At 42.0% G+C, this 11715-nt stretch overlaps 1 protein-coding gene across 3 annotated transcripts in view; it reads right to left on the reverse strand.

The window, feature by feature from the left end:
- nedd4l (NEDD4 like E3 ubiquitin protein ligase) overlaps positions 1-9207 on the reverse strand; it is a 284446-nt gene extending 275239 nt beyond the window's left edge. Inside the window, exon 1 of one of the 3 annotated variants that reach the window (XM_016995252.2) lies at positions 8599-9207. In XM_016995252.2, coding sequence (XP_016850741.2) covers positions 8599-8646 — 48 coding nt within the window. In that variant the 5' untranslated portion in view covers positions 8647-9207. The remainder of the gene's footprint in view (positions 1-8598) is intronic. The other 2 variants (XM_062972534.1, XM_062972535.1) reach the window with 2 other exon arrangements.
- Positions 9208-11715: the final 2508 nt, after the last annotated feature.

The raw sequence follows: 11715 nt of genomic DNA on the forward strand, positions 1-11715 counted from the left end.
AATATCTTATACTGTAATTGCTAGCCTACCATCACATCTGCAAGGGATTAAGGGCCCCAACAAAAGTTGAAAATTCCATGGGAGCCAGAACATTTCATAAGAAGCTCTTTTCTTCCCAGACCTAAGGATGCTTTACACAGGTGTGGCTCATGTGGTCTTGGCCAGCCTTGAGTAGCTACTTCAGGCCATGCAATAAGAAACACCTTGGCCTTCAACTACCACCAAGCAACTACCAGATTTATACCAGTTCAGAGAAGAGAGACACAGCTAGGGTTTGTCAGGTTCACCAGAAGGTGACTACAGGCAGTCCCCATGTTACAAAATTATTGTTTTATATACTAGTGGGTTTTTTTTGCATTGTACTGTGTGTTTATTTTATGTGTTGTTTTAGGCACCTTGTGCCATATGTAAACCACCCCGAATCCCTTTGGGGAGATGGAAGCGGGGTACAAAAATAAAGTTTTATATTATACGAACAAGATTTGTTCTGTAAGTTTGTTCAAATGTGTACATTTTGAAGTATATCACCAGCCATACACACACACACAAATCCTTTAGATAGCATATGGAAGGGTTAACACCACTGCAGTGTTTGTTTTTGCTGTCTGTGCCCCTGTGATAATTGGTTTTTGAAAAAAAAATGGCTTGTTGTGGAAACAAGAATTGGTAATAAAGCTTCAATTGGGACACCTTTTCCCCATGACAACTCTTTCAGGAGCTAATTTCCCTTCCTAGGGGTAGATTTATCTTACTTCCTGTTGTCTCACCCCCGTTCTTAACTATGAGTAGTTTGTAAGTCGAATGTAATTCAGGGGCTGCCTCTACTTGACATGGAAAAGGAAACAGAGACATCAATGAGATATCTCCAGCACTCATCTTCCACTCTCTTACAAGTCCCACGCCCTTTCCACAAAGCTTTGTATTCAAGATAGACAGACTCTGTCCCATTTTGACATATGGAAAACCTGATGACACTACCTCCATGTCTACATTAATGCCTTAGAGTAGATCCCATTGAATTTGGGAGTACAGTAGAGTCTCACTTATCCAACATAAACGGGCCGGCAGAATGTTGGATAAGTGAATATGTTGGATAATAAGGAGGGATTAAGGAAAAGCCTATTAAATATCAAATTAGGTTATGATTTCACAAATGAAGCACCAAAACATCAAGTTAGACAACAAATTTGACAGAAAAGGAGTTCAATACGCAGTAATGCTATGTAGTAATTACTCTATTTATGAATTTAGCACCAAAATATCACGATATATTAAAAACATTGACTACAAAAATGTGTTAGATAATCCAGAACGTTGGATAAGCAAGTGTTGGATAAGTGAGACTCTACTGTACTTACTTTTGTGCAGCCAATAATTATGCTATAACCTAAATGGGAGTTGTAGTTTAAAACATCTAGAAGACCAATGCTGGAGAACTACTGTTTGAGTGGACAAGTTCTATCATGCCATATGTTCTTCACTTCTGGATTGGCAGCTAAGGCTTAAATATCTCCAGCTCCTGATCTCTACTTAGTACAAGCATACCAAATGCAAAAGGGTATCAAAGGACAGGTTTACGGTAAGATACTCAACTTTATGCAAACAGGCCCTGTGACTAACCACCTCTTGAAAGACAAGGAAACTAAGCTCAAGCCCTTTTCCTACACTGAAAGCATCTGTAAAATTTAACCTTTTCAGGTTTTTATCAGCTGTGAATCTTTTCCTTAATGGTTAATGATGAACACTATGGAATTTGGATGCAGCAACACCCAAAGAATTTAGCAAGATTACATGTCAGCAGAAACAATCTTTGTCCTAGGCTGTAAAAAAAATGGTAATAAAGAGCTGATTTGATCTTTTTTCTTTTCAAGGAACAAGGAATGAGTGCCAAGTGCAAGGTATTGGAATTTTATATATGTAACAAAATCTCTTTGCTCTATCAATTTCATGTCTGACCCCAGAACTAAGAAAGTGCCTGATGGCAGTTTTTAAAATCTGCAGCCATCAGATGATAGGAACTCACTCCAAAAGCAGGGGGAAATTCCCCATAATGACTGCGATCTGAAGCAGCATGACATAAACTGTTAAACCAGACTATTTAGTAGAACACTATACATATCTATGCAAGCGTATGCACCATTTATCTCAATAGGGTATACTCTCGGCAAAATGTTATTGGATTGAATGGCAAATCTGCAAACCTATACATAATTACCGTATTAGGGAACAAGACCACCAAGTTTAATATCAGAGTCAACATACGAAGTATCTGACTTTCTTCCCAACCAAGAAATGTTTTCTATATCACTCTTATCCTCAAATACATCTCCCATGATTCCATAGCATTGAGTCACAGCAGTCAAAGTCATGCCAAACTGCATTCATTCTACAGTGTAGATGCACCTTGTAGGCTCACAATCTACCTATGAAGAACAGACACCTATTTACTAGGAGTAAACTCCATGCCGAAGTCAATGGTACACACTTAAGCATGTATAGGATTACACTGTCAGGACAAAAAATGATAAAATTGAAATCCAAGTAAGAAAAAATGTTGTGTGACATCTCCAAATTCGCCAGTGATTCCTGCACTCATGGCTTTCTCATTAAAACAGCCCCACATCCACAGGAACTGAACCATATCACTGAGTTCAACTCCATTTTATAAAGCAATAAAATCTAACCCAGTTACTTCTATTCAGTTTAAAAATAGTCAGAATCTTGCCCACAGATCTGCTCTGTGGTTCTATGAGATCCTTCCAATCTTAACGGTTTCAGCTATATCAGCTTTCTAGTTTAGGATACACCCAACGCCTCCATATCGGACATTGAGACATAAATATACCAGTACTCTGTGAGGAGCCAAAAATGGGAAGAAGCTGACAGCTTTGCCTTCATTGCCACTGCTTGAAAAGGAGTACAGTGTGGAGGTGGAAGAAATGGATCGATCAACACACTAATTTATACATTTGGATTGTACGTCGCAGCTTCCTCCAAGTGTTGGGATGCAAGCTGGGCTTCCAAGCCAATCCTTGGTGTAGTGGTTTCAGTGCTGATCTATGACTTTGGACACCGGCTTCAGACTGCAATCAGCCATGAACACCAACTGGGTAACCCTGGACAAGTCACAGCCTCAGATAAAGACAAAAGCAAACCCCCTCTGAAGAAATTTTACCAAGAAAACCCTATAACAGGTTTGCCTTAAGGGTCACCATAAATCTAACATGTCTTGGAAGCATGGCACAACAAAAGAAATAAGCCCCATTCTTCCATAATCATAACAAAAGTGAGAGCAACAGCAATGACAGCCAAAACATGTATCTACACTTTAGAATTATTGCGGTTTGACACAAATTTAACTGCCATGGTTCAAAGATGGGGATTATAATTTGGTGAGGCTCCATAACTCTTTGCTAGAGAAGACCTTGCAAAACTACAATGTACCCAAAGTGCCCACTCTGAAGATTTGCTTGGGCTAAAAATTAATTTAAAGGATGTTAAGCATGTACACAACAGCAGACAAGGATACAAAAATCCAATTGATGAGTACTGTAGTTCTTTGATTCTAAGACTGTAAGATGCACAGTAATTTCAGTACCACCAACAGAAACAAATGCTTTATTTTTATATAGAAAAGCACCTGCGATTCTAAGATGCACCGTGTTTTTAGAGATGTTTACATGGGGGTGGGAGGAGTGTGTCTTAGAATCAGAGAAATATGGCAATAGGCACCAGCTGGGAAGTCACCTCCATCATGCCTTCTGTAAATATATATGGAGACAGAGAGAGAAATAACCTCTCCTACTCACTTGGCACATATTTTCCTGCCTGTTGCCACTCTGTTCCCAGCTCCTGTGCCAGTCTCTCTCCCTCCCATTCAATCCTCGCTGGCACACGATTTGCCAAGCAGAGATTTTAAAAAGGAGGAAGAAAAAGTTGCATTGGGAAGCTTGCCTCAATCAAACAAAGCCACTTTCACCAGTCCATCCTGGTGTGTTTTTGTTTGTGTGTAAGTGGGATTCAAAGGGAAAGATTAAACATCAGTAGTTGAGGGGGAAGTAGTTTTCATACACATCTATTTGCAAAAAGGCTTTCAACATCACCACCAAATCTACTTTTAAAAAGCAATCCTTTTTGGTTTCAATGCTGGAAGAGATCTGCCACTTTCTCACTTTTTGCAACCCAATCTTTGTAATGGAAAGTTAAATCTTTCTAGGAAGTATGTCCGGGTCACACTCCCTTCGCCTCTTGAAAGAATACCCGCATTGTATACATGCAAAACACAAACAGAGAGAGAGAGAGATAGTAAAAGAGACACCCATCATTTCTTTGCTCTGATTCACTAAGTAATTGCAAGGCATCTTAATGGAAGTTGGGAACATTCCTGGGAAGATAATTTAAGACATGCAAAACATTTGCTGAGACTGGTGCCAAAGTGGACACTAGCCAGTAAGAGGCACAGGCAAAATTGTCTTTCTCTCTTATAGCAGGAAAAGAGCTGAGCTATAGCAGAGATGTGGTCCATTCCTTTTTGATGTCCCAATCAGATGCATTTTTAAAAAATTAAAAGACATCAGCTCTGCTTTTACCACCCTCCCTCTCTCTTGCTAACTCCTCTCTATAGTTCTCCTTAAGCCCCTGGCTTTGCAAGGAAGCAGAACCTGTTATGTACAAAGAGCCAGGGTCCACCTCCCGCCCTTTTATCTCCTCCACCTCCTGAGAATTGTTTCTTCCTTTTATTTACTCTGTTCCAGAGGACGAGAAGGTGGTTCCAGCAAGAAGGGGGAAGCCTTTCTTGACTCACCACCCTCCCACTGGGATGGGGCTCTTGGCTTCAAGACTGCATGAATTCTGCACTGTAGAATTAATACAGTTTGACACCTTTTTAACTGCCATGGCTAATTCTATAGAATCCTATGAGTTGTAGCTTCATGACGCACCAACATTCTTGGACTGAGAAGACTAAAAACCTTGTAAAACTACAAATCATCCCATAAAATTGAGCCAGGGAAGTCAAGGTGGTGTCAAACTGCATTCATTCTACAGGGTAGGTGCATCTCATGGGCCCTGGTGGTGGCGCAGTGTGTTAAAGCGCTGAGCTGCTCAACTTGCAGACCAAAAGGTGCCAGGTTCAAATCCCGGGAGCGGAATGAGTGCCCGCTGTTAGCCCTAGTTCCTGCCAACCTAGCAGTTTGAAAACATGCAAATGTGAGTAGATCAATAGGTATCGCTCCGGTGGGGAGGTAACGGCGCTCCATGCAGTCATGCCGGCCACATGACCTTGGAGGTGTCTACGGACAACGCCGGCTCTTCTGCTTAGAAATGGAGATGAGCACCAACCCCAGAGTCGGTCATGACTAGACTTAACATCATGACTAGACTTAACACTTTACTAGGTGCATCTCAGACCTCTAGAAGGGGGCTCTTTGAACACCTGCCTTCTGAGGAAGCTTTTGTGCCCAAGATCCCAGTCTGATCGTTGTAATAAAGGATCATGGCCAAACGAAATGCTTGAGAGAGTGCCCATTCTTTGGCCAGGTTGGCATGAGACCCCTCATCTTTCCTAGGGAACAAGGCTTCCCACACAAACACACACACAAGAGACACACAGAGAGAAGGGACCTGGGGAAGGAGGTCCCTTTATTAAAGAGATTGAGATGGGAAGATGAAGAAGGGGTGAGATGAGGGAGGGAAGCAAGGATGGAGATTTATTTGGCCCAAAGAAGTCCCCAAAGCATTGAAGGAGTGCCCACCCAAAGCCATGGTGTGCCCCTCTCAGCTCCCCCGAAAGAGAAACACACACATAGAGAGAAGTGAAGAGGGTAGGGAGAGGGGGATTCCCCTACTAAAGGATTATGCCTGAAAAGAAATGCTACAGAAGAAAAAAAAGGGGGTTGAAGTGGGAAGAAGACGGGGATGAGATGAAGGAAAGGGCTTTTGGACCTCATTCCTTGGCCAAAGGGACCCCGCTCTTTGGTCAAAGGGGATCCTGGGAGTTGTACTTTGGTGACACACTAGCATTCTTGGGCAGAGAAAGCTGAAGACCTGGTAAAACTACAAATCACTTCAGAAGCATTGAGCCAGTGCTGGCAAAGCGGTGTCAAACTGCATTCATTCTACACTATAGATCAGGCATAGGCAAACTTCGGCACTCCAGGTGTTTTAGACTTCAACTCCCACCATTCCTAACAGCCTACTGTCTGGGTTGCTGTGAGTTTCCCAGGCTGTATGACCATGTTCCAGAAGCATTCTCTCCTGATGTTTTGCCCACATCTGTGGCAGGCATCCTCAGAGGTTGTGAGGTCTGTTGGAAGCTAGGCAACTGGGTTTTATAGATTTGTGGAATAATGCCCAGGGTGGGCGAAAGAACTCTTGTTTGCCTGTATGAATGTTGCCATTGACCACCTTGATTAGCACTGAATGGCCTTTCAGCTTCAAAGCCTGGCTGCTTCCTGCCTGGTGGTTGGGAGGTGTTAGATGGCGCTGGTTGTTTGTCTGGAATTCTGTTAGGAATGGTGGGAGTTGAAATCCAAAACACCTGGAGGGCTGAAGTTTGCCCACTCCTGTTAAAGATGCATACCTTTCCTCTCAGCCCAAGACCAAAGAAAGGGACCCCATCCTTTGCCAGGCTTGGCATGCCACCCAAAGCCATGTTGTGCTAACTAGGAGCACACACAACAGAGAGAGATATACAAAGGGATGTATATGTGTGTGTGTGTATGTGTGTGTGTGTGTGTATATATATATATATATATAATATATATATATCCCCAAGCCTTGTTCTCTCACTATATATACACCCAAGCCTTGCTCTCTCTCTCTCTCTCTCTCTCTCTCTCTCTCTCTATATATATATATATATATATATATATATATATATATAAAATTTTCAACATAAAGTACAAGACAAAAATCACACAAAAGCATAATAACGTGCAGAAATAATATATGTGTGTGTGTATATATAAGGTAAAGGTAAAGGTTTTCCCTGACGTTAAGTCCAGTCATGTCTGACTCTGGGGGTTGGTGCTCATCTCCATTTCTAAGCCAAAGAGCCGGCATTGTCCGTAGTCACCTACAAGGCCATGTGGCCAGCATGACTGCATGGAGCGCCGTTACCTTCCTGCCGGAGCGGTACCTATTGATCTACTCACATTGGCATGTTTTCGAACTGCTAGGTTGGCAGGAGCTGGAGCTAACAGCGGCTGCTCCTGCCGCTTCTGCGGTTTGAACCTGGGACCTTTCGGTGTGTATATATGTATACGTATATGTATGCATATGTGTATGTGTATATACCGTAGAGTCTCGCTTATCCAACACTCGCTTATCCAACATTCTGGATTCTCCAACGCATTTTTGTAGTCCATGTTTTCAATACAATGTGATATTCTGGTGCTAAATTCGTAAATACAGTAATTACTATGTAGCATTACGGAATATTGAACTACTTTTTTGCCAAATTAGTTGTATAACATGACGTTTTGGTGCTTAATTTGTAAAATCATAACCTAATTTGATGTTTAATAGGCTTTTCCTTAATGCCTCCTTATTATCCAACATATTCGCTTATCCAACATTCTGCCGGCCCGTTTATGTTGGATAAGTGAGACTCTACTGTATGTGTATATATATATATATATATATATATGGCTTGGGGAGATACACACACACACACACACACAGAGAGAGAGAGAGAGAGAACAAGGCTTGAGATAGATAGATAGATATACAGTAGAGTCTCACTTATCCAACACTCGCTTATCCAACATTCTGGATTATCCAACGCATTTTTGTAGTCAATGTTTTCAATACATCGTGATATTTTGGTGCTAAATTCGTAAATACAGTAATTACTATGTAGCATTACGGAATATTGAACTACTTTTTTGCCAAATTTGTTGTATAACATGATGTTTTGGTGCTTAATTTGTAAAATCATAACCTAATTTGATGTTTAATAGGCTTTTCCTTAATGCCTCCTTATTATCCAACATATTCGCTTATCCAACATTCTGCCGGCCCGTTTATGTTGGATAAGTGAGACTCTACTGTATATATATATATATATATATATATATATATATATATAATTTCTGGACGTTATTATGCTTTGTGTGATTTTTGCCTTGTATTTTATATTAAATGTGCTTTGATTTGTATTGTATTATATTTATACACTGTGTATTTGCAATGTGGCACTGTAGTGGCCAAACTGTAAGCCGCTCTGAGTCCTCTTTAGGTTGAGAAGGGCTAGGTAGAAATATAGTGTGTTTGTGTGTGTGTGTGTGTATGGAGTGAGAGAACAAGGCTTGGGACCTATATATATATATACAATCTCTCTCTCTCTCTCTCTCTCTCTATACACAGTACATATCCCCAAGCCAGAGAGAGAGAACAAGGCTTAAGGAGAAAGGAAGAAACTTCTCTGTTTTGCAAGCCAAGCAGAAAGGGAAGCCTTGGGGTCCCATTGGAATGCAAGGGTCCAAAGCAAAGGAGAGCCCCCTTCTTCCTCTCCTCTCTTCCTTCTCTCTTCTCTCCTTCCTCTGCCCCCTCCCTCCTCTCTCTCTTTCTCTCTCCCCCTCCCTTTCTTTTACTTACTTCTTCTTCCGAAAGTCCATAGACGGGCTCCACCATCCCGGTCGCCATGGATCCGTCCCTTGTCTGTGTCCTTTCAGGGGAGGAGGAAGGAAGCCAAGCCGCCAAACGAAGCGAGCCCGTGGGCGAGGAGGAGGAAGCGGGACCCCTTAGCAGCGATGCTCCGGACCCCCGAGCCAAAGGGAGCGAATCCGGCTGTCTCTCCCTGCTCTTTGCAAGCCTGTCAGGATCTTTGCACGGATCCAGGTGGAGAGGAACTGGTGCTTTCCTTCCTCTCCCGTTGCCAAACCTCAAAGAGGAACTAGGAGATGCAATGCTCTGAAAAGCAATACAAGGGGGAGAAAGCCCGTAGCAAGGCACGGCGGTTTTCCTTGGAGAGGTGAAAAAAACACACCACCCGAATATTATAATAATAGTAAGAGGTATAATATAAAATTACAAAAAGAAAATTCCCGTTGTTTGCACCAGCCGGGTCTCGAACCTGCAGCCTTGGGGTCTGTCTGTCTTCCGGCTTCGAAGCTCGGCTTGGAAGTGGCTTTTCTGACCGCGGCCGAAAGCTACCCAGGCGTGCGCATGCGCACTCGCATGACACTCTCCAGCCGCGAGTGCTTTCCTCGGCCAACAGCGGAGGAGCGAAGAGGGGCGGGGCCTGAGAGGCTCGAGGGGGCGGAGTTAGCACCTCCTCCGGACCAATCCGGAGCGTTATCAATAATAAGAGGCGGGGCTTCAAGGTGGTTAGGTTGAGAAAGAAAGGGTCGGGGTTTCCACGCCCCTCTACCGATCTTGAAAGAGGAGAAAGAAAGAAACATAAAAAATAAAAGGCTTGAAAGTGGAGGAAAGTAACGATTGCAAAAAAGAGGGAGAGGAAAGGGAAAATTAAAGGGTGTGGTTGCGGATCTTGAAAAAGAACAACCCTCAGAAAAAAACAAGGGAATTCGAGGCAGGAAACAATCAGGGCCAGCTCACACCTCCCAACAAAGGATTTTCCCAAGCTGGAAGCAGCCAGGCATTCAGACAGGCAGACAAGAGTTCTTTCTCCTACCCACAGATATATAAACCCCACTTGCCTAGTTTCCAATAGACCTCACAACCTCTGAGGATGCCTGCCATAGATGCAGGCGAAACGTCAGGAGAAAATGCTTCTGGAACGTGGCCATACAGCCCGGAAAACTCAGAGCAACACATCTTGCTATTTGTTGCAATTTGTATCATACTTAGTAATTTTTGCAAAGGGTTTGTCCCTCTCCCTTTTAGGAAATAACGCTGTTAGCATTTAGCTGGCTTTGTTTGTATTGTTGTTATTCATATCCCGGTTTTTCCTCTCTTAAAAGAGACTAAAAAGTGACAAGCAATGCTATAAAATAAATTTAAAATGTACAACGCAAAATATATAAACATTGAAATAGAATTTAAACTAGAAGCCTTGAGAATAAATAGCATTAAAATCATTTTTAAAATCTATTAATAATAAAGAACAACCTGCACCTTCTGGCTCAGTCTTTGGAATGCTCTTCTTTTAAAAAGTTCTTGTAAAATAATAATATTAATAGCACTGGCTACTGTTGTGATTTTCCTAATTTTTGGTGCGTTTTTCTAAATAATACATAATACGTGATTTCTCATTCCAAAACAGATGAACTCCTGTGGAGATGGGCGCCCCCACATGGCCAAGGCTGGGAATTGCAGCTCTTTTTCTGGAAAGATAAAAATGCATATTTGAATATGAGAATAATAAGAGCAGGTCCCGGCTAACTGAGAGGACCCAAGGGGATTGGCAGATGCCAGATAACTGAGAGTAAACTCTCAATTAACCAGCACCTATGGGGATTGGAAGATGCCAGGTAACTGAGAGTATGCCCTCAATTAACCAGCACCCATAGGATTGGAAGATGCCACATAACTGAGAGTATGCTCTCAATTAACCAGCACCCATGGGGATTGAAATATGCCAGATAACTGAGAGTAAGCTCTCAATTAACCAGCACCCATGGGGATTGGAAGATGCCACATAACTGAGAGTATGCCCTCAATTAACCAGCACCCACAGGATTGGAAGATGCCACATAACTGAGAGTAAGCTCTCAGTTAACCAGCACCCATAGGATTGGAAGATGGCACATAACTGAGAGTATGCTCTCAATTAACCAGCACCCATGGGGATTGGAAAATGCCAGATAACTGAGAGTAAGCTCTCAATTAACCAGCACCCATAGGATTGGAAGATGCCAGATAACTGAGAGTATGCTCTCAATTAACCAGCATCCATGGGGATTGAAAGATGCCAGGTAACTGAGAGTAAGCTCTCAATTAACCAGCACCCATAGGATTGGAAGATGCCAGATAACTGAGAGTATGCTCTCAATTAACCAGCACCCATGGGGATTGGAAGATGCCAGACTACTTGAGATGCCAGATCTCATGTAGTATCTAATTGCTTGAGAGTTACTATTCAAAAGCTTTTTATTGACATGATATTATTATTGTGTTGTCAAAGACTTTCATGGCCGGAATACTGGGTTGCTGTGAGTTTTCCGGACTGTATGGCCATGTTCCGGAAGCATTCTCTCCTGCCATAGATGTAGGCAAAATATCCAGAGAGAATGCTTCTGGAACATGGCCATGGAGCCCAGAAAACTCACAGATATTATTATTGTTGAAATACAGTAAATTAAGAAAGGCTCTACAATGTTACGATTTTATTTAAACTTGAATTTATTTTTTATTTAAAGTATTTCTTCATTTTTTTTTTGGCAGTTGCTTGAGAGTTCCAGTTGCTTAAACTCTGGGTAACTGAGGTCACTTCTACACTGCCATATAATCCAGATTATATCAAATCAAATAATCCACATTATCTGCTTTGAATTGCATTATATGAGTCTACACTGCTATATAATCCAGTTCAGAGCAGATAATCTGGATATTCTATGGCAGTGTGGATGGGACATCAGAGTCAACTGTGCCCGATTGATATCCTTATTAGACCCCTTATACGCTGTCATATAAAATCCAGATTATCTGTTTTAAACTGGATTATATGGCAAAGATATCAGTATTTCAGCCAGCCAGGTGGGAAATTTTGGATCATTTTGGAATTCTGAATAAGGAATGCTCAATCTGTAT

The sequence above is a fragment of the Anolis carolinensis genome, chromosome 2 (assembly GCF_035594765.1).
Source record: "Anolis carolinensis isolate JA03-04 chromosome 2, rAnoCar3.1.pri, whole genome shotgun sequence".
In the NCBI taxonomy this organism is placed as follows: domain Eukaryota; kingdom Metazoa; phylum Chordata; class Lepidosauria; order Squamata; family Dactyloidae; genus Anolis; species Anolis carolinensis.